This window comes from Camelus ferus, chromosome 1, assembly GCF_009834535.1.
Source record: "Camelus ferus isolate YT-003-E chromosome 1, BCGSAC_Cfer_1.0, whole genome shotgun sequence".
Classification (NCBI taxonomy): Eukaryota; Metazoa; Chordata; class Mammalia; order Artiodactyla; family Camelidae; genus Camelus; species Camelus ferus.
In genome coordinates this window covers 103,028,828-103,052,821 of record NC_045696.1, presented here as the reverse complement: position 1 = coordinate 103,052,821, position 23,994 = coordinate 103,028,828, and the positions used below count along the sequence as shown (strand labels likewise).

General features: G+C 32.7%; 1 protein-coding gene across 1 annotated transcript in view; it reads right to left on the bottom strand.

Moving 5' to 3' along the window:
• The window catches only part of ATR (ATR serine/threonine kinase), an 84,320-nt gene that overhangs the window by 30,418 nt on the left and 29,908 nt on the right, over positions 1 to 23,994 (bottom strand). Inside the window, exons 20-32 of the mRNA XM_006190571.3 lie at positions 23,491 to 23,584; positions 22,381 to 22,506; positions 19,748 to 19,954; positions 18,929 to 19,042; positions 15,595 to 15,710; positions 12,123 to 12,243; positions 10,654 to 10,791; positions 9,643 to 9,853; positions 7,340 to 7,518; positions 4,661 to 4,825; positions 3,531 to 3,622; positions 941 to 1,032; positions 529 to 706 (exon numbers count right to left, since the gene is read on the bottom strand). Of these exons, the coding sequence (XP_006190633.2) occupies positions 529 to 706; positions 941 to 1,032; positions 3,531 to 3,622; positions 4,661 to 4,825; positions 7,340 to 7,518; positions 9,643 to 9,853; positions 10,654 to 10,791; positions 12,123 to 12,243; positions 15,595 to 15,710; positions 18,929 to 19,042; positions 19,748 to 19,954; positions 22,381 to 22,506; positions 23,491 to 23,584 (1,833 nt within the window). The remainder of the gene's footprint in view (positions 1 to 528; positions 707 to 940; positions 1,033 to 3,530; positions 3,623 to 4,660; positions 4,826 to 7,339; positions 7,519 to 9,642; positions 9,854 to 10,653; positions 10,792 to 12,122; positions 12,244 to 15,594; positions 15,711 to 18,928; positions 19,043 to 19,747; positions 19,955 to 22,380; positions 22,507 to 23,490; positions 23,585 to 23,994) is intronic.

Below are 23,994 nucleotides of genomic sequence, written 5' to 3'. Positions count from 1 at the left end.
TTTCTTTTTAACTTACTATAGTTTAATTACAACATATGTTTTATTGTTTTCTTCAGGTAAATTAACAGACCTAAAATGTTTTCCATCATGTTCTTCCTTACCTCTAAAAGTTAATATTCCTTTGAGTAAAGTAACACCTACATTTGAGGGGCGAGTGGGAAAAGTCAGATGCACTTCTAAATGAGAAGTAAAGGGAATCAATAAGTTCTGAGCACCAATGTGCCAGGTAGAGTGGATGTCTAGATTATTTAGGTTATACAGGAAATAAACTATGACATTACAACAGGACAAATATATTTTTGGTATTTTTTAGAAGTCTCATAATTGCCTTTCTAATTGAAAGGATGTATTGAGCATTTTAAAAAAACTACAGATAGGGTTATTATGTAAAAAAATGAAAGAGCCATTTTGTGTAGCTATCTGTGCATGACACCAAACATACTATCAGTTACTTAGTAAGCACAAAATTCCAAGCTTGTCAATCGACACATACAGAACAGGAATATAAAAATGGAAACCTCAAAATACCTCACAATATATTCATATCCTCGCTGGTAAGAGCCTCTTTCAAAGCTTGCAGCTGAAAGAGGTACAATTTGTTCTGTTCTTACTAGTTTCAATGTGTCATAAAAAGTTGTCATATCTCTTTTTTTGGCTGATAATAATAGCTGTCCCAGTCTGACACTCCATGTCGTAGATTTCCCATCTGAAAAACAAATGAGAGTCAAGGAAAGTCATGATGGCTGGGTCCTGGAACAAGCTTCATATCATTTGGTAAAATGGTCAACAGAAATCCTGAACAGATGGTTTCATTCTACTTTGAACTCAACAAGGCAATCATAAAATAAGCCGAGAGATTAATTAGGAATGTTGCTTAGCTACTTAAGTCTGAATATTTATGGCTTACTAAAACTGCTTATATTTTAAGAAGTAATTTTACCTGCTGCCAAATAGTTTTCCACCAAATCCCACTGTGACAATTTCCAAGCTGCTTCTACTCTGTATGTGTTTAATTCATCTGTCCATTCAGACCTATTAAAAGAAACCCATTATCAATTAAATTTGTATTTGTTTAAATTTAAAGTAGCATTTAGAGATTTTTTTCATTGGTTTAAATACTCTATTTATTGTATTTATTTATTGTTCTATTAATTGTATTTGTATTGCAGTATATTTTGTACTTAGATAGAAACTAATTATCTCTGTCCAGAACAACCCCCCAAATTTTAATCTTTCCAGTCCTCTAAAACATTTTTTCATAATTACTTCTGATAGAGCCATTATAAATGCCATTTCTTGACAAATTATGCCATATTTTTAGAGCAGAACTAATGCCTGGATAATTACAAAGAGCAGCTGTAAGATTAGCCGCATGCTTAACGTGAACAAAGAGCAGGGAGGAAAAAGCCGAACTGAACATACATGCATTCAGAGGTAAGCAATTCTAATAACTTGAGATTTTGAATTAAATTTACAGAAACACAGAGCTGGTGAGGTGGAATGGGACACCGGGATACACAGGACACTCAGTAATAAGGGAATAAGAAAGTTACAAATGATGTGTCAATAACACAACAATGAATACAAAATTAGCTACCTAAAATACATAACTATTATTATATTATTCTTAAATTACTTTAAAACTTGGGTTTGTATTATTTTTTCTAAGTATTTTACTTATATGACACTAGGATGGCTAGTGATATTTTAGATCATGGCTGTATAGAAGGAGCTAGACTTTCTCCATGTTGTTTCTTTATTAATCATTATCATTTGAATATCTGCTATATGTTAGACCCTGGGCTAGCATTTTCCATTTAATTATCTAATAATACCAAAAGGCACACATATCCCCATACTATAAATAAGGTATAACAGGCTCAGAGAGGCTTGGATCAATGTCCTTAAAAGCCCTCCTTGTTCTTTCTGTAGTAAAAACACATAAAGAAAACATAACAAATGATTCAATTAATTATTATTTAAAAAAACTAAAATAGCAGCATAAATATTGAATATTCTCCAATTTCTAAATATGACTACCACCAAAAACAATTTAGAACAAAGCTTAAGGTAGTATAATATAAATAGAATTTTCAAAAGTCCAACTTTGAAGAACTTTACAAGCTTATCACCAGATATTAAAAAATCAAAATTTTAGGATACCAATCTGAGTAGAATTAGCAAAATTCGCTCTCCAGAATAATGTCACACAGTAACGTCACAGCAAGCATTATACCAAGAAGTACCAAATGGCAATGAGGATCAGGCTGTGAAAACTTATCTCCACAGATGCATCAAAAAGAATGATTGCGTAGGCCAAGTACAGTCAATAATTTTGGAAAAATATTTGTTAAATGCAAATATTCTCCCCAAGGAACGCATGTCCCCTCAATGACCACTTGATTCAATATGATACAGCAGCCCTCACTGAATACTGACATTTGCCTTTTTACAACCCAAAGATCAGAAGGCTCTGTGTATCCCAGATCCAAAGAAAAGACAAGAGTCATCTAACTGTGCATCATAAGGAAACATCTTGGCTTGAAGCATAACAAACTTCCCCAAATTCCTGCAATCTCTTTATACATGAAGTCTCTCAACTAATCTGGATAAACATCTAAAATATATAACCAGTCTTCCCCTGCTTCTGTAAAGCATTTTCCATCATTTCATAAATTCCACTACTGGGAAACTCTAACAAAAACTGAGCTTCTCTGCTCTCTCTACTACTGTAGAACAGTGGTCCTTAATATCACAGTTTGGAATTTACAGAAACTGTACTTAGAAGAGCCGCTTTCAGAGTGATCTAACTAAAAACAGTGGCCAGTGCTCTTTGGTTAACTAAGATCCCATCCCTTTTGACCAGATCTCACTGCCTGAAAAGTCAGTAGGGGTCTGGTAAATATATTAAGGATAAAGCTTTCAGCCCTCAGAGGAAGGCAGCTTCAAGAGCAGAACCAACCCCCCTAGTTATTTTCCAAACTAAAAGAACTGTGTGGCCTTAATCTTTGCCACATATAAGTACTATCTTTCTTTCTTTCCTGGTATTATTTACATTGATATAAGAAACCCATTTTCTTTAGGAAAGGAAGGCTGTTTTCATTTTTCTAAGTCTTTAGGGGAAAATCAACCTATACAGCCTAGAGTGGTATTCTTTAATTCGATTACAAAGTTTCCTGTTTCCCAACACAGAAAATAACTGGTACTAATAATACAGGCAGAGCTTTAGATACCCTTTGGAAGTGCTCTTATGAGCCTCACTAGTAGCAGGTGAGGTCTGGAAGGTTCCTGTCATAAAGCAAATTTAATTCAAGGATGACTCTTTGGACAGCAGATAAGCTGTTAAGTGCTAGACTGATCAATAAGAAAGTAGGAAAAATATTTTTTGGTGCTTATCTCCAATACCATTAAAACATAAAAAAGATTTCATTACTTTAGTAAACATTATTGCAATCCAATAAATTAATTTAAAATTTTCCATTCCAAAACAGTAACAAAAGAAAACCATTCTTTAAAAAAAAAAAAATTACCTGTTAGCATGTACTCCATTCACCTGAGTGATTACAGTAGACAGCTGACCAAGACCTAACATGGACTTCACTACGCCATGATAATGAATAATCTGGAAATTCAAAAGTATTTAAAATAGCACTTGTCACTTCAAATACATCTTAGGAACCAAAACTAGTTTACCTGACATTCATTAAAAAATATTATTTACCTTACTGAGCCTATCTTTCTTAGTTTAGCAACTGACTTGTTTGACATCAGTAGAGAGACCTCTACCAATGTCCTTAAACACATCTAAATTTGTTTTAAATGCAGACAAACTAAAGAAAATCTCAGACTTAATTTATTATTTTTTTCCAGATTTGGTATAATTTTTGGTTCAGATCAAGTTTTAAAAAGTAACACGTACTCTTTAATATTTTGTTTAAAGATTATGTGTCACATTGTTTTTCACATAAAAATTAAAACTTATAGGTCACAATATTATTAATATATATTTTGGGCTTTAGTAACTAAAAAGTTAAATAAGATTATGCAATATTCTTTAAAATTGTAAACAAGACTGTGAAAAATAAAGGCCCTATACCCTTAACTTCTGAGAAAACGAACACGTCAGTTATGACAAAAAAGCAACACCCCGAGATTAAAGAGAACTGAGGCCCAGATCATAAATCAGTGAGTCTAAACCCCTTTCCTGTTCTGATCTACCTGAGGTATACAACATGCCCCCATTAGTGATTGTACGTCAGTGACTCTAAGGGACCATTTCAGAGATTCCCAGATGCTGATGGGGGTATGTGTAATCTGAAAAAGTTTCTTAGGCTATAAGGAATCACTATTATCATACAAGCCTTAATAGCAAACTAAAATTACATCAATTTTAGAGTAACTGAACATACAGCTTAATATAAATACACTCCACAATAAATCTTATTCATGTGGGGGATCTCTAAGGTCACAGAAATTTGGTATTGGAAGGGATCTGTGAGATCATCTAGCATGTCTCTAATTTCGTCAGGAAACTCTAGTTCAGATGCTTAAATATTTACCAGACACACTGACACTGGTGGAGACAGTATTGAAATTAAAATTTCCAGAGTTCCTAGTTGAGAGTTCTTTTTATTATGTTGCCTTTCATTTATTTTCTTACCTGGTCTGGTTCTAACTGAATAGCCCTGTCATAGCAAGCAGTGGCATCCCTCAGTAAGCCGATGCTTTCATGTTCAAGGATCTGTTCTTTTAGAGATGGTTCTGCCTTTCGAATTGCGCTTACTCCAGCCACTCCATCTGGTTCATGCATAGCAGCATACAATTTCTTTGTTCAATCATTAACAAACAATCAAATGAGGAAAAAAACACAACTGGAAATAAAACTATAAAACCACCGGAAAAGAACATACAAGAATTTTTTATCAAAGTAACAATAAGTATTTGTTTCAAGGCAGACTGACAGTAAAATTGCAAGCTTTATTTCCAAGCATTCTATCCCACTTAAATACAAATCTACGCTAGTAACACTTGTTGATAAGGAGAACTGTAAAGAACCTCAAGGTCCTGAACTCTTAAAAATCCAATCCATGATAAATTCTGTTGAGTATAGTTAATAAGCATTTCATTGCATTTTAAAACTTAAATTTTAAACAAGCATTTTAATATATTGGTATTGAGATGCCTTCCAGAAACCCAAGACATTAAATCTGGGTTCAAAGGAGATATTCAGGCTGAAGATAAAAATTTGGGAGAAATTAGCACAAAAATGGCAGGGGAAAGGAGGAAATGATTTAGGAAATAAATAGGAGAAGAGAAGAAGAGGGCTGGGGAAGGAGACTAGAGGGCTTCTATATTTACAGACAAGGAATAACTAGCAAATGAAACAGAGGAGGAATTAGAGCAGTTTGAAGAAACCTGGAGGATGTGGTAGCCCTGAGTTTGTGGAAGAAAAGCAAATGTCAGCAAAAAGAGGAGTGGTCAAATGATGCTATGAGGTTAAGAAAATGAGGACTGGGAAACATTTACTGGATTTGGTAACATGGGGGCCACTGATTTTCATAGCAAGAGTAGAGTCAGTGGAATGGAAAAAGAACTCTTGTTGAAATGGGCAAAGAGTGAATAGGAAGTAAAGAAGGAATATGGAGAAGACAGGCAATTCTTTTAAAACTGGCTGTGGAGGGAACCAGAGAGATGGAAAGCATCTGAAAAAGAATGTAAGACCAAGGAAATCATAAAAAATTAAGAGAGGAAATACCAGAGCACATCTATGTACTCTCTGTACTCTGGCTGAGAAAGAGAAATTAATGATACTGGAGAAAGCAGGCAGGAATATCTGAAGGAGTGAAATTCTTGAAATCAAGAACAGAAGTAGGGGGAGGGTATAGCTCAGTAGCAGGGCACATTTAGCACGCATGAGGTCCTGGGTTCAATCCTCAATGCCTCCATTAAAAAAAAAAAAAAAGAACAAAAGTAGAAGGACTGAATTTTGACAGGAAAGGGTCCTTCCTTAGAAGCAATGGAAGTTAAGATATCGAATATGGTGCAGGGGTCAATGTATTTTCAGATTTGGTAGACATTTGGCTTCAATTTTCCTGATGAACAACGAAGCAAGATCATCAGTTGAGAGTAAGTGAGGTGGAAGCAGAGAAATAAAGAGAAAGTCTAAGAAACAGTCATCTTTAAGAGTGGGAAAGTAGGATTAGCAGAGAAACACAAAAGGACTGAAGGCAGTGTTAGTGATGTTTGAGATTATGAACTTAAAGGAAAACCAGTTAAAAATCCACTGTGTGATTTTTCTCCAGAAATGTTCAGTAGTTTACTGGGAAGGCACATGGGTGAGTTTTACCAGGGTTGGAGTCTTACAAAGTGAGTACAACACAGAGGGAGAAAGACAAGAGTTGAATATCCTTGTGAAGGAATGATTTTAACAGTAAACAAGAGGCTCAAAGCTGGACAAGAAGGAAAACAAAGACAGGAAAGGGCTAATCACTCAAAGACTACAAGCTACTCATTTTCCCATTCTCTCACCATACTCTCGCTTTTTCACCTGAAAAGAAGCCCACCAATCTTGACTTCTAATTTAATCTGCTGTATTAGCCCCACCTGCCCTTACTTTCTTTTCCTCCCTACATAGCCATAGTTATTATCACCTAAACCATTATTTCACCAGCAGTCATGGCTGATTTCTGCTGTAACAGCCCCCTATCCCGCACCCCCAAACTCAGGCCCGTATTTCTCATGTGAATAGTAATGGCTTGTTTGCCTTGATTCATAGCCCTTTCATACTCTTCCTGCACTACTGCAATAGTCATTAAGCTGAAATAACACTCTGACCATAGCACTTCCCTGGTTCAAATCCTCTAACAATCTTGGGCAATTTAAAAGGCCCTCTTATGATTATCTCTCCTCTGCCCAAATCTCTGTCTTTTCTCTGTCATTCCAAAACTGACATTTTAGCATACACCACACTCCTTCCCAACTCCACAGAGACGCTTCAACTTGGAAATTCTTGCCTCCTTTTATTTATCTATCATTCATATTTTAAGACTCAGCCTACACATCATTTCCAAGAAGCCCTTACTGACCCCTTGCTCACCCACTTCCATCTCTCATCCCACCCCACACAGAAGCTGAGAGAAGTGTCCTTCCACAGGGCTTATCTACATCACTGTACTTACTGAACTGATGTTTCTCTCTCCCCACTAATTTGTAATGTTTTAAAGTGCTTACAAATACCTAGTGCCTAGCACAGCATCTATAACACTCAATAAAATGAACAACATAAACATAAAAGACAAGCAATATTAAATATCGTTATTAGGTTTAATTAATGTCAAACCTGTAAAAATCCAAGATGCTCTTGAATATTTTGCTTCTTTTCTGTAATAAATGATTCAAAGTGCATTACAGCTCGAGTGTATGCTTTGGAGCGAAAGGAAGCTACTGCCAGAGTATTCTGAGGTATTAGGTCTAGAAAACGAGTTACACTCTGATAGTCTTCATAATCCACAGTAGATACTAGATTATAAAAAGATAATTGAGTGATTAAAGACTTATAAGATGAAAATTTTTAAGTATCCATTTAAATTTTTATTTATTTATTTAAAATTTAGTTCACTAAATAAATTAATCTAAATGTATTAGGGTATCATATTTAGGATGTAACTATCAAGAAGATGATTGCTCAGAGGATTCTTGCTCCAACAGCACCATTATTACTTACCTTACCTTGAACAGTCATTTAACTTATTTGAGCTTTTTATTCCTCATTTATAAAAGGGAAGTATTAGTATCTGTCTTGCCCTCCTTACAATGTTTTTGTGAGGATTAAATGTAAATTTATATTAAATGTTGAGAAGATATAAAGATGATATAAAAGATACAAAGATGAGGTATTTATTATTGATAACTATAAAAACACTGATAAAGTATAGCTATTAGTAGAAAAAAGCAGAATTATGGAAATAGCCTTTTAAATTTTAAAGCTTAGAATTTTTTGTTAACATTCTTATTTTTCTCCTGTATTACCATATGTAACATATTAACCATTACAATGGAAATAGAAAGTAAAATTGCTTTTCAAGGAAAATCACGAATACTTTAAAATGGTAATTTTTGAAAGAGTCTAAGAATAGACATAAATGGGAAAATTCTGCACAGCCCAATTTAAGAATTCTTACTTAAAACTTAGAAATTTTAATAATGATGCATAACAGCATGTAGAAAACAGGAAACAATAAATTTCATAATCAAGATAGTAAATTTAAAAGAAATTGTATTTAAAATAAGTTTCTTACTTCCTTCAAAATTTGTATATCATTTCAAATTATGAGAAATGTTAAAGGTATTGTACTTAGATCATTACAAATGTTATTCTTAAAAGCTAGAATTTTCATTACCATGTTAGTAAGAAATGGTAATAACAGAATTTGTGTTTGGTTTTTTGGTACCATTTTTATATGCAGAAACAAAACCAAACATTTAATTGCTGAATTGATGTAAAGTATATTAATAGTTATATTCCAGAGAAAAATACTCTCCTAAGCAGATAATTATTCACAAGTCAAAAAAAATCTTATAAAAATAACAAACCATCATGCTTAACAATAAGAATGTATTGTCTTCCACTGATACAGAAACAAGAGGAAAGCTCACAAACTGAGAACTTAGTGTAAGTAAAGGCCTCTTTAAAGATCTTAGTTTTTTCAATTAGCCTCGAAAGCCTTGGGGGAAAATCATGCGATGTCCATTAAAATGGCTGAGGTACACAGAAGCAGAAGGATCATATACTTTACTAACTTGCTGAAAGAATGAAAAACATAAAAGTTCAAAGACATTAAGAGTATCCATTATTGTCTGATGAATATAATTCTTCTCACCAAATGCTCATATTATAGGGGCAAGTGTCATTTTAAACTCTAATGAGATTCTTCTTTTAATCATCTTAGTGGGCGTTGTAATATCACAGGGAAAAAATAGCAGTAGGTATAGCAGGGTGTACTGTAGTAACATACATTAAGCATATTTGGAGAAACTGCTGGATACCAAACACTACCAGAGACAGGGGGAAGAAAGAATAAAAAGAATGAAATGAATAAAAAATGGAAAAAAATCGGCCATGAAATGAATGAAATTAAAATCTCTTCTGAAATTTAAAACTTAAATGTGAAAAAGACTGCAAAGAATATTTCATAAGTGAAATAGAATAAAGAGCACTTCACACACACACACACACACACATATGTATACATGTAAATGCACAGGTATGTTACACACACAGTACACTGAGGGGACATTAAAAAACGGTTAACAGTGAGGGGTTAGTTACTAACAATATTAACATGGCATTCATTTCACATTCTACAGTTTATATGTTCATCATCCCATTTATTCCTCAATCTTCTAAGAGAGATAATAGTAGCACTATTCTATGCAAAGAAAAATTAGGTATGTGTTTTTCAAAGAGAGATTTTCTAACTATAAATTCACTGCTTTTTCTCAGTGAAAAGGCATCTTAAGAAAAAAAAAGTGCAAGAAAATATAGGTCATTTAAAAGATAATGCTTAAATTACAGAATTGATACAAAAAGGAGCTAATTGGTTAATAATTAAGAGAAGGAAATAAACAGAAGTTATGACTTACCCACTGAGTCTACCTTATTTCTGTTTGATTTGTTTTGTGGAAATTTTTCAGCATTCAGTGCCTGAAATTTGTGCCTTGCCCACTGTGTGAGATGGTCAAGCATAGAGAACACAGTCTGTGTACTGAGTTGACACAGATCAGAGGCACTGTCCTGAGTACCTATGGTATGCTGATCATCATGCTTTAGAACTGCCATAATTTCTGCATAAACCTAAGAAGAACCATTTTGTGGTTAATAATATGTCTATGTAATATCATTTTACTATTATCTGACATATAAGACTAATCTCTCTAAGGCAACAATTTCAAAAGGGAAAAAACCCACTGTGGATTAATAATAAATTATCTTTCTTATCTATAATTAAGCCAATAAAATGTCTCTCTGAAAAGAAAATCTACTGTAAGTCACAAAAATAAATTTTAAAAAATTCTTCCAGATTATTCAATAAATGATAATGAAACTATTTGTTAACTAGTAGAAATCAAAACTTAAAACAATATCTCAGAGTATCTGCAAAAATTATTTTCCAAGTAATTGAAAGGTTAAATGTAAAAACAAAAGAATCAAAAATGTAGGAAAACATGTTCACTAATATTGAATAAGTGAAGACTTCATATAAAAGGCTTAAAATTCAAATGTTATAAAAGATATAAAATTTGGCATTTATATTTAACATTTCTGCATGGCAAAAGGCATAAACAAAGGTTAAAAAGAAAACCACTAACTAGAAAAACTTTTCTTTTCTAAGATATGATTAGTACAAACTGGGATCCAGAATGCATACAGAATTCTTACCAATTATTTAAAAAGGATACATATACATACACAACTCCAAATAGGTAAAAGATATGAACTAAGCATTATATAATTCTTTGATAAAAGTTTTTAAAATGATTTATAAGCATTTAGATATGAACATACATGGTATACATTGACCTACATTCCCTAATATGTAATTACATGGACAAATGTTTGCACAAACAGAAACCAAATAAAATGGTATTTCTCACCTCCTGTTGATCTTCTTGATTACAACCCAACAAGACATACACTAGAATATGTGGAAGAAGATAGATGGTCACCTTGAAATCATGCTTCATCATAATGCTACAGCAGGTGAAGATTTTACTGGCAAGATCATGTCGAACCTGTAATGATTTAGAAAGAGCCAGCAGTTATATATATTGTATTCTTTTGATTAATGCTAGAAAAAAACACATGCGAGCCAGTTTATCCCTGCAGAGTGAGTATTCTCTCACGGAGAGAAGCACTCAGCAGGGAGGATTCCAGATCACCACCTCTGGTCAAGAGCCTGAGACCACTACAGGCAATGTAGCTACCTAGGCTGCCAACTGCCTCAGCAAAAACGGTCTTTTCCCCTTTACAGTTCATTTAAAAATGCATCACGTTTTGTTACAGATTAACTTCCCTAATTACACTATATTTTACTTAGCTAACATTAAATTTATTATATTTATTCCCTAAGCACACAGATGAGAAAAGTAACCAAAAAGTAAGCTCTAGGTCAGCACATTAAGTACATGATACATGATTTTAATAAGTAATAAACGGTGATTAACTAGGAGGAAAAAAACTTAAAGAAATAAAAAATTAAATTATTTGGGTTTAGAGTCAGATTTTACTGGTATGATCTAACCTTCAATTTACCAACATTACTGTTCTTATAAAATTTTAAAGGTTTTTCCGTCTTCAAATATAAACCCTTCACTAAACAAAAAAAAAAAAAAAAGAAAATTAAACTAGAACTAAATAAAATATTCCACAGCTGAAAGTATTAACAGTATTCTACATTTCACATATTATGTTTTCAGTATGTTCATTATGAAATGAGAGAAACTTTTTTGAAATGATTAGGTACTAATTATTAAATAATATTTTAATTAACACATGTGAATTAAAAACAAAAATTGTAAATTTTAAATGTGTCTTAAACATGTTTTGGGAACACAAGAGTAGCTTTCTGTCTGTCAGGTATGTAAAAATTTCCTATTAGGAACACATCAGATACCTCTAGTTTTCCATGAAATATCATTTAAAAAAACCTTTATTCTTATTTTGGAGGAAGCTCACATAATGCATCTTCTTTTAGAGGTAGCCACTAAAGGATAATGTATTTTTTTATTACATAAGAAATCTTTTTATTATGCAAAAATGTTTGATAAAGCATTTACATCCTTTAAACAGTACTATTTTACAATGGAAAATAAACAGACATAATGTAAGAAATATTCTATAAACACATTAAGACCAGCGATTTGCTTGATAAAACAATTACCGTCCTTACTCAGAAACTTACTAACAACAGAGAGATTGAGAGTAGTAAATATTTTCTGTAAAAATTTCTAAAACTATCAGCACAAATGATTCAATGTTCACTGTGTGTGCTATGCATTCAGAGAGATGCTCTCATTTCCTTTACAATTTCTGTTCAGTTAAAATCTGAACAGAGTTCTCTTACCTTTGTTATAAGATAACCTGCCCAAGATGCTGACCATTCTGCAAAGTTATTACCTAATTTACTTAAGTAAATTGGTTTCTTTACTCCAGACCAATCTGTTGACTTCTGGGAACTCTTATACCTATAATTTAAAAATTGTGTTAATTAAAAAAGACATAAATATATATCTATCTGTTTAGAACTTTAGTAAACAAAGTATAAGAAACTGCATCAACTCATTCACTGACTACCCCACTACTGCCTTGCCTTTACTGAAATCTGGCTAAAGACACCACTTTCCCGAGAGCCTTACTAATGGAGGAGTAGGAAGTCACTCTTGCAAACTCCAAGTCCTTCAAAGGATTTGAGTCTGCCTCCTCTCTCCCTCAATGCTCCTTTCAGATCCTTCCAACTCTATCCTGAGAAAGGCCTGTTTTTGAGGTTAGAGTTACCCAGAGATATATACTGTTCTCTACTCCTCATTATAGGCATCTAACAAAATCACTGATTACCAAACTCACTGACGGTTCAGTGTTTTCTTTCTTCCCCAAGTCTTATTTATCATCCTGAGTGACTTCAATGTCTGGCTGGATCATCTAGTTAAACTGAAAACCTTTCAATGACTTTCTCCTCTACTTCTTTATTGGGACTTTCTTGTTAATACAGAGAAAGTTCTTCAATTCCAAAAGGTATTATTAAGCCTTACTTTATGGCCACGGTTTCCCAAAGTTCCAGTTCTTTCACCCAGTTACTCTAACATATCTGTAATACCTTCCTTTCATTACCTCTTTCCCTAACCAGCTTGGTCTCCATGGTCCTTCACTTCAAGCACTCATTGGTAATATCCTTTACCTGTTCCACTGCCACAGTGTCTTCACTAGCTGTACCCATCTGCCAACATCCCAAGCTTGGATCAATCTAAATGCCTGCCTTCTCTGAAATGATATCTAGGCCACTGCATTGATGGAGGAAAACCACTAAATTGCTTATGAGGTTAGTACTACTATATATCTTAGTTTTCAACCTCAGTGCTGCTCAGAAATCCTTCTAATTTTCCCTTATCAGCTTTCTCTTCTGTTTTCCACAGTGGCTATTTCATATCATCACTATTCTCCTCAAATCACCTGGACCAACTCCATTGCCACTTTCAGCCAATAATCTTATCTCCCATACCTCTTACCTCATGGAAGAAAAAAGAAACCATTAACACAATTCCACAACTAAATCTATAAATTTAGTTAAGCTCCATCCATCATTTTATCCTCCCCTATCACAGAGAAAGAGATTTCACTTCCTCTAGTGTAGTCCCACATGGCTACCGTTCTGGATGCTCCTCAGTGTCCTTATTATACCAATTACCACTTCTGTCTTCCATAACTTCAACATGATCCTTTCTATTTGCTCCTCAGCACTAACATTTAATCATATTAAAATAGCTCTCATCTTACACACATGTATAGCAATTTTTTGGGGAGTGGGTTCCTTTATAGTCACCAATGTAAGATTAGAAAATGACACACATAATTAATGTCCGATACTCAAGGGTCTCAGCAAACATGTATTTCACTATATTCCAAATTGCTGACAACTGAAAAATCCAATAATCTCTCAGTTAACCATCACTATTTTGAATCACCATGAGTATAATCTCTAGATCATTTTACCATGTTTTATGGTGAACTTAGCTAGAAAACTACTGATATTGGGGTACAAGTCAGGTTCTGCTGAGACACATCTTGATATTTCTTCTAAAATTATTTCTGTGGCAACTTTAAACTGTAGTTGATCTATCTAATTCTAAAGATCAAATCTCCCAAACATAGCCATCCTTTCATCCAGGTTTAGTGACTGCATTTAAATAGCCCAAGTGAAAAAAAATTAAAGAGAGTATAGGAGTATAACATTCAGCAGCAAAAATAAGAATGTGTTTTTAGGAAATTTATTTCCCGTGAGCCTCCTGGGGCAAATTTCAAGCAGTCCAAGCTATAAAACTGCCCTATTGGCTAGCCTGGTATCTCGGTGTTTCATACAAAAGTGGATCAATTCCAGTAATACTGCCCTCTAGTAACCTCATATTTATGAGGCAGCGATTTCAATGAGCAGATCCCAGCTAAATAAATCTAACTTCTACCATTTTGGGACCATCTCAGAGGTTCCTGCAAACTGTCAGATATAAAAGTAGAAGGATCATAAGAATTCTCATAGCTTTTCTAAGATCACTCTTATAAATGACCATGTTCTTCTTATGAAAGAATAAGTTGGCAGAAAATTTTGGCTTCTTATGAAATATTAAATTGAATAACAAATAGGCAGAAATGTTGGCTTCTATTTCATGTGAAGTAGGGTATAGTCATCCCACCCCTTCCAAAAAATGCAAGGAATTAATTCAACAAGCTGAGATTGAATAAGCATTTATTACTGAGTATAAATCAAATGTTAGGCCTCTGCTAGGTACTTTTTTATATTACCTTCTTTATTCCTAACAATGATCACATAAGGTAAGTAAAACTATCCACATTTTCAAGATGAAAAAACTAAGACTTGGAAATATTTAAAAACACTTGCCCAAGACTTCAGAGCTAGGAAATGCAGAGCCAAGATTCAACTTTAGGTCTACATGACCCTAAAAGCCATAAACTTGTCACTAGGTCACAGAATCTCTTAAGTATTTATATATGTTATAAAATACAGAATAAAGAAATAGAGAAATATGAAGTCTTCAAAAAAGAAAAAACCTATACTTTATTTTAATAAAATGTATCTTTAAATAATGCTATTCATAAGAAATAAAATATTTAAAAGGTTTCTAAATATAAAAAGGTATCTAGCAAGTAAGTAAGCATACTTAAGGGTTTTTATAAAATATTTTACTATGAGTGTAGGTACTGTACTAAGGCTCAAAAACTAAAGTAATTTACCCAAGTTCGCATATTTAATAAGCCTGTGACTTAGGCTACCTAAAATTAAAGTTTCTAACTTCATGGCCATAATTTATGGACTTTAATCAGTTCTAGCAAAGTTATTAAAATTGAAAAAAAGTTCAAAAATACTTTTTTTAAAGTAGAAGGAGAAAATATTTTCATGAGGAGAAACTGGTATGGCTGAAAAATCTCTACTCCCTAATTGGGATTACTAATGGCTTTGGAACTAGCTTTAAACTCTTAAATTTCTGTACTAATTAGACCTATCAAAAGCTTCAACTCATATTCACTTTAAAGTAGATTTCTTCAAAGTACTACTGACAGTTGAAGTAAAAAGAAAATCAATCCTTTCAGCTTCAATGAATTGGTCTAAATACTTAAAGTTATAGAATATAACCAATGAGCAGACTGTACTTCTCATTTTGACAAGATTATAAGCATAAATCACAGTGGAAAAATAAATATTAGGACATACTAAAAATACTTTGCTAAAATGTTGTATCAAAAAATAACATTTAATTTTATAAAGTTGAAAACAATTTTGTGAAAATAGTTTTAATGACTCTACAGACCTGGTATTTAGATGAGGTTCCAGTATTTCCCGAACATGCTCGGGAAATCTCCTCCACAGTTGGTGACCTGAGCCATCAGTCTGCATCTCTCTACAGTCATAAATAGAGAGTAACTCCTACAAACACATATTTTACACATGTAAATCCACAGCGAAACAGATAAACCTTTAATAAATATTCTATACAGTATGGTTATAAAAATACATAGAAAAAGATATAAAATTATAAAATTTTGGAGTTGTGAACTTGCTTAGTTGTGAACATCTCAATGCTTAAAACTACTTAGGTGGCCTATGAAAGGTCACCAAGCTGTGGTAGTATCTGAACGTGAAATTTGTGTGCTGTACATAACATGTATTGAAATATATGACTAAAAGCTATTTGGAGGAAAAAACTGGAATTTCTGTATTTGCAGAATTCATAAAATTTGACTTTTTCTGAGTTTTAATGAAAGTAACTACAAATCCAAAATAGTTCAAAATATCTCAAATCTAGATATAAAATACTGAGTTTAAAATTCTGAAAATAAGATGCAAATGTTAAAGACCAATTTGCTACTCAAGTCCAGAAATTAAACGGTTATATTTTACTTCCCTGAAAATAAAACAAGTGGGATTTTATAGATGAAGAAAAAAAAAACAAAAAAATCTTGGTCTCTAATATCAATCTTTATTTATTTATTTGTTGGTTTATTTATTTATTTCATTGAAGTACAGTCAGTTATAATGTGTCAATTTCTAGTGTACAGCAAAATGTCCCAGTCATGCATATACATACATATATTCTTTTTCATATTTTTTCATTAAAGGTTCTTACAAGATATTAACATACTTCCCTGTGCTATACAGAGGAAACTTTCTAATATCAATCTTTAAAACAAGACAAATATATTAGGGTATTACATCTGCCATCATGTATTATTCTTTCTTTCCAATTCCACTGAAAATGACCATATGCAGATGTATACCTAATAATTATAAAATATAAGCAATGTCCAATAAAATACACTTTATACTTACATTTAGTATTTTTAATAAAAGTAAGAAAGTATATGAAAGCTAAAATACAGAAATATCCGAAATTTATTTTTATTTAACTTTAAAATGCTATTAAAATTTTGTTTGAAGCCAGCTTTTGATGTTCGTAAAGTCACTCTAGCTACAGAAGTCCTTGCAATCAATCTCCAATAACAGACTTAACAGATCAGCAATCCTTTAAGTTTTTTGGTTTTGGGACAATTTATACTCTTAAAAACACTAACGCAGGGTTAGGGGAAGGAGAACTGGATGAAGACATTGAAAAGGTACAAAATTCCAGTTATAAATAAATATCAGTAATGTAATGTACAATATGATAAATATAATTAATACTGCTGTATATTATACCTGAAAGTTGTTGAGAGTAAATTCTAAAGAGTTCTCATCACATGGAAAAATATCTTTTTTAAAACTTAATTCTGTATCTACATGAGATGATGGATTTTCACTAAGCTTACTGCGATAATCATTTCATAATGCATGTAAGTCAAATCATTATGCTGTGCACCTTAAAGTTATATAGTGCTGTATGTCAATTACATACCAATAAAACTGGAAGAAAAAACAAACAAAAAACACTAATATACTTACAGTTGTAGACCTTGCTTCATATTTCATTGAGAAAACAAACAATCAAAGAGAACTTCACAACTTCCAAGCTAATATCTCCCAGCCTGGCAATATCAGTATCAGTGCCTATATACTCGGCTTTCTCTCGTTACTACAGATGACTTGTTTTTGTTTTTAATTAAGGCTATTCTCTCCACCTGTACACTATATTCCACATCTTTTTACCTACTTAAAATAGTATTACATCAATTCTCTTCTACATTATCACTATTCTCCTCTCACTGAACTGTTCCCAAGCAACATAAAAGCACACTGTTATTTTTCCATATTTATTCCTCTTTCCTCCACAGCTACTATGTCATTCTTCTGCTCTCCTTGATAGCAACAGTCCTCAAAAGAGTTTCTGTAATTTCTCTAATCCTCTCTTCCCATATGTTCTTAAAAATATGCTTATAAGGCTTTCTAAACTCCACTGAAACTACTCTTGTCAAGGTCACTAATGACCTTCATGTTACTATAGCCAATGGTCAATTCTCAACCTTTAAATTATTACGCCTATGATCAGCATTTAGATCACTCCATACTTCCTGAAACACTTCGCTGTCTTCCAGAACACACATTCTCCTACCTTACTGGTAGCTCTTTCTCAGTTTTCTTCCCTCTTCTCACTGACCTCTCTCATTGTCCAGGTTATAAGATTACCAGAATCTTTTTACCTACACGTATTCCCTCTCTTGATCATCTCATCCAGAAATCACAGTTTCAAATACCATCTCTACTGTGCACACCTCCAAATGTGTATCTTTGACCCAGACCATGAATTTCAGACTTGAATATCTAACAAAACAAGGACCCTTTAATTGAAAAAAATACCATGAAAAGGGCAAAGAAAGCCAAACTAAAAATATTCATTACTTGTATGGTAGACAAAGTGTTAATTTCCACTACATCCAAATAGGTCTTCAAAGTCAATTAAAAAAAAAAATAGACCAACACCAAAGGGAGAATGGGAAAAAAGACAATCCAGAGAAAATACACAAAAAAGCAATAAATACATAAAAGATGTTATACCTCGCTCATAATTGAATGAAAATTAAAATGAAACAATACAATTTTTCATCTGCCACATCAGCAAAGATTTGAAATTTTAAAAGGCAGATTTGTCAATCAAGGGAGTATAAACTTTTTTGATAAAACCTATCAAATATAAACTCTGTATTTGCTCTGAGACATATTTTAATTTCTAGATATTTATGTCGTGGATATATTCACTCAAGTACTCAGAAATTATAAGTATGCTTTCTGAAACATTTTTTTAAAAGCAAAACATGAACACAACCTCATTGTATTAAATAAATTTCTTAAAAAAATTATGGTAAATTCATATTGAATATTAAGTCACTGAAAAGAAGCAACTAGAGATATATGTAGTGATGCGGAAAATTACACAAGATAGATTATTAAACACAAAAAAAAATCATGTAATATGTTCTCCTTGTGGAGAAAACATGTATTTATTTGTATATACATAGAAAAATGTTCAAAGTACTTATAATAATCTACTAGGAGGGTATATTTCAGCACTCTGAAATTTTTGCCAGGAATTTGTATTACTTTGACAATAAAAATGATAGTTAAAAAAATAAGAGTTTCCAAAGCATAGAATTTACAACTTTCTTAGTAGAATTTAATAATGTAAAGCCAGTAATGTCTATATTCACTCTTACCTGAATGGCATAAGCAGCTGAATCTTGAGCTCGGCTGTTATCTGCATATGCAAGGTAAGCTCTTGTTAGTTCCATCAATAATCCATATGCAAAGTTTGAATCTTCGACTCCAGTCTCAATAAAAACAAGAAAAAATTACAGTTAATTGGTATATATTTCTTAAACTGTATCATGTATTATTCCCTGGTGAATTTAACTTAGTTGCCCCAATCAATTTAACTTAGAAAAAGTGTTTAACTTTTATATAGCTCCAACAATTTGCATATTTTAATAATTAGAAAGAAAATTATATATACAGCATTTCTTAATTTCATTCTGTAAAACCTTGGTCACTTGAGAAACTTCAAAAAATAATTTCAACATAACCTCACCTTGGAGATTCACAAAGTACACCAATATATTAAAAGTTCTGTCTAATTTTGTTTTACAAGATTTCCCTAATCTACTCACTTGACCATGAAAACATTTTTATACACACTCTATTAAAACACCCTGGGAAATTAGTTTCCCATCGAGACACTTAGCAATTGTGTTTAAATCATAATATTTAAATAATTAATTAGGTTTTAAATATTTGTCAAGGTTAGGTTAGAAAACTTATTTAAAAGAACACAGCCCACTAGACTGGGCTCCAACTTTATAGTTTTTGGCTAAAGGTCTCTGCAATAGTATTAAAGAATAAACTCAGAAGTTACCTAAATTATCTAGTTTAGATCAAGTTGCCACTAAGGATAACCTGAATAGTTCTTTGTAAATGGAATACAGAAACCCTACTAGGACAGAGAACTCTTCCTGCTATTGCAAATTACCAGAACTTACCACAAATGTAAAATCTTTTCCTTGGGTTTCAGTTGTTGAGAAATCTAGTCGACCTGGATCTATTGCCCCCAATTCCCCTAAACATTCCCCACAGAGCAACCGAGCTTGAGAGTTTGCATCTTGGCAACCTTTCAAAAGCACTGTCACCAACTGTGAGATAACAGGTTCCACTGTTTCACTGTCTGTTGCATATTTTATCAGTTTTTCCTAAAATAAAAGTAAAGAGAACATTTACACACAACTTCTACAAACTAGTATATTTTTCTAACAAGAAAGCTTAAAAATATTAAGGAATATCTTATGTAAATACTGATAAAATTAAATTCCTATATCTGCAGTCTTTTCACTTAGTTTTTGTTGAGTTCACATAATATAGTGCACAATATGTTCTGCAGGATTAGAATCATTAAGTGTTTTTTATTCATTAATTCATTAAATAGTTAACCAAACATTATTTTATTATATCAGTGTATGAAAATAAGACAGTCTTATTCCAATGAGCTCTCAGTCTAAAGGGAAAATAAACATGCAAACAAATAATTAAAATATATAATATGTACAATAACAAATACATACAAAGTAAAGGAACAATGAAGATGAAAAAGAACTCAGTAACTTTTCAAGGATAACAGACAGATATGTCAGTACATAAGTTAAGAAGGAAGAAGAGCCATTAGTTAAAATAAGAAAATTGAAAAGTATATAAAAAACTAATACGGGAGAAAAAGATATGGGAAATGAGTTCCCTGGGGATGATTTAAAAAAAAAAGAGGTACAAAGAAAGAGGTAGCCTTTATGAAAAAATATGTTGGTTCAAGTAGTTTTTTTTCCCATCTATCTCCTGAGGATGCTATAATGAAAAACTGTTCGGTGAGGAGAGACTATTCTCAAGCCAGTTAAGATTTAGATATTGTACCCGTGTAACTATTTTATAACTACTTCATTTACATAATTTTCCTTCTAGCAAAAGTAAAGTATATACGAGCATCTCAAACTGAATGTTAAAACAATGACCCAAATTAGAGTAATACATTTCCAAAAAAAAAAAAAAAAAAAAAAAGACATTTTTATCTCACCCAGAATCTTCAGTATTAGCTTACTTAAATAACATTCAGGTTAATTCAAGCATAAATACCTAAAATGGATGAACTAGTAATCAATAAACAGCATAACTAATATAATTACAGACATTATTCCCTTGCTAAAATTAGAGAACAAGGAAAAGGACACTTTAGTTGGCAAAGATAAATGCAGTTCACACTCAAGACTATACATATTATGAAAAACACTACATGAAAGGTAATTTTAAAATATACTTATCTCCTAAGTGCTTAAAAAAGTTTTCACTTTACTTCTAGGTTAGATAAACTGGGTTTCATTTTTCAACTAGAAATATTCAATTCCAAAAGAAGTTTTCAAATAAGAATGTGTTCAATGCAACTATTTAGAAAGGCTTTTTAACTCTGTCAGTGGGGCAGCTTGGCTCTTTCCTAAGAGTATAAGAAATCTCCTTGAGTTCTCAGATTTAGTCATTTACATCTAAGATGTGATGATTAATATGAAGTTTTCTTGTGTTAAACCATGACCATGTCATTTGCTTGGAAATAACCTAAGCTAGAAAATCTCTATGCCAAGAGGAGAGATCCTTTGCTATTCGTAAATCCTTATATTACATTAAAAAGCTAGAGGCCCTTTAAGTTATCTGGAATCCTGGTAGAGGTTGGAATAAGGGAAAGCCCAGGGCAGTTTCAGTGTAGTGTAGGGCAGAGAATGAGGTTGTAACACTGATAACGTAGATCCACAGTTAGGAGGGCATAAAACCTACACTCGAGGAGATTCAAGGTTCCTCACATGTGGAAGGATCCCCTCCACCTTGGCTGCTACCCATGTTGGTTATATAAGCTCAATGACCCAGAAACGTGTACTTGTTGCCACCATTACATCTACTGTCCTAGAAGCAAATGCTTCTTTCCATCATGAAAACAAATACAACTCAGTTTTGCAATCCACTAAATCCTAAGGGTCTCAGGCTCTCACATCTTATTATATGAGCTCTTGATACACAAAAATGAGTATTTCACTCAAAATGTTTCCATTTTATAGACTTATAGTGATCTGGTATTTTAAATAACAGTTCTCACTGTCATCAAGGTTAGGGATAATCTACATTATGTTAACAAAAAAAAGAATAAAGTTCACTGACCCCATAAAAAAGAAAACTTGAAAATTGAGCTTGATTAACTAACAGAGTTAATTTTGTCCAAATGTAAAATGATACAACTACTGAAATTTTACATGAAAGATATCTATAGGAAATTATATGAGAAGACTCATATGAATGGCTACAGTACAAACAAATACACCTTTCCGCAGGAAGATGCAGTAACCAAAAATATAACTGTCAAATCATGACTCTTCAAAAACAACAACAAAAAAAATACGCAAACCTCTTCAGCCTCAAAGGGCATCTCATGAATTACTGATTCTAAGTCAGATCTGAAATCTCGGTAAAATGAAAATCAATTCTTTCATTGAACCTACTGAATCTCAAACAAATATGCCAATCTCTCATCTTTTCCTTAAACTTCCCACCTTTCTTTTCCATAGCTTTAAAATTATATTGTAAAATATACCTGATTTTTATACAAGGTTTCCTTCAAACTCGTAAGAGCATGAATACGAACATCTACATTTTCATGTTGAATTGCTTTCATGGATAGCTGAAGAGTTGTCTGAAGATCCGTACTCTCAGAGGTCTCCTATATAAAGAGCACAGAGAGATACACCTGATCAATTAACCACTTTAAGAACCATTTCAGAAGGCCTGGATTCTCTACATAGTTACTATTAAAGTAGTTAAACTGTACCCCAATTGAAAGCAGTTTTAAAAAATAATTTCCATGTCTTCCTTGTATAGTGTATGAACTTTTAATAATTCTCAAGGAAAGGGATTTCATTCTAAAATCTTTAGTGATGGAGAAAACTTTTATCCCAACTAAGTAAGAATTTACTTACTCAAAATAAATCCTTAACTTACAAAGAAAGGACTACATAATAGCCTTAAATGAGGTCTACAGATTATGCAGATAATTCACTCCTTATTTGGACTACTTACTTTCTTATGACTGATGATTTATCCAGTAAAAAAGGAAATAAAGTCTTCAGAACCAGTCTTGGGATCTATTTGGTAAATACATCTACTACTCTGACCAAAGGTCAGGTATCCCACTTTCTGCCCTAAAATTCTATGGAATCACCGCTACTTTTGTAATTTCAGAGAGTTCACTGAAATTCAGGATCATGTAAATAACAGATTACTCCCCTTCTAAAGCTCAGAATGAGTCAGACCTGACATTTCCATACCATGGTTTGTAGTATAAAATAATTAGAATCCTCCCACAGCTTTTTTTTTTTTTTTTTTTTTCTGGCCTTCACTCATGGTATGTAGCTATGGTCACTTCTTTTGGGGATGGTAAGTAAGAACATATTGATCTGTGTAGCAAAGTCACAAGAACTGTATTCTTTGCTCTCTGTTCTATCTAATACTATTTCATCTTTGATCTAGATGCTAAAACTTCCTTCTAAAAGTCTCGGATTCATGATAGGCTTATCATCAGGAACTAGCCATCAGAATGTGACTATGAAATCTCTAGACATGATTTTAAAGAATCTCTACTCAGTGTATTAGAACTTGGGAACAATTTTGTATCAATCATCTAAACCATATATAAGAAGTTAAATACCTTTCTGTATTCCTGTAGAACTGCTTTTATCTTTTTTAATTCTGGATGATCAGGTAAAAAATATATTTCATGAAGAAAATCTTGCACAGCATCCCTAATAGTTGGAAGAAAAAGAATTATTTGAAGAATATGAACATTAAAAAAGTACAAAGCAGAGGATGAAATTAAGGCCAACTTAATTCACATTTAAAACTGCTAGTTGATTATCGACATGCAAAGTAATCTTCCTAACCATGTCTAGGATGCTCAGTTAATAGTGACAAATAATCAAATCTAAGAAACAGCAGTGTGCTACACTGGTGGCCCTAAATAAACTCTACTTCTTGGAATACACGCCTATGTATGGTCACTTCCTCTTCAATGTGGGCTAGGTGTGTGATGTACTTTAAAAATAGAATATGGGAGAAGAGATGTTGGGCTTATTTGAGGCCTAAGTGTTAAAAAGGTCTGGCAGCTTCTGTTTTATACTCACGAGAGTCCTGAGTCACCATGTAAGTCTGGCCA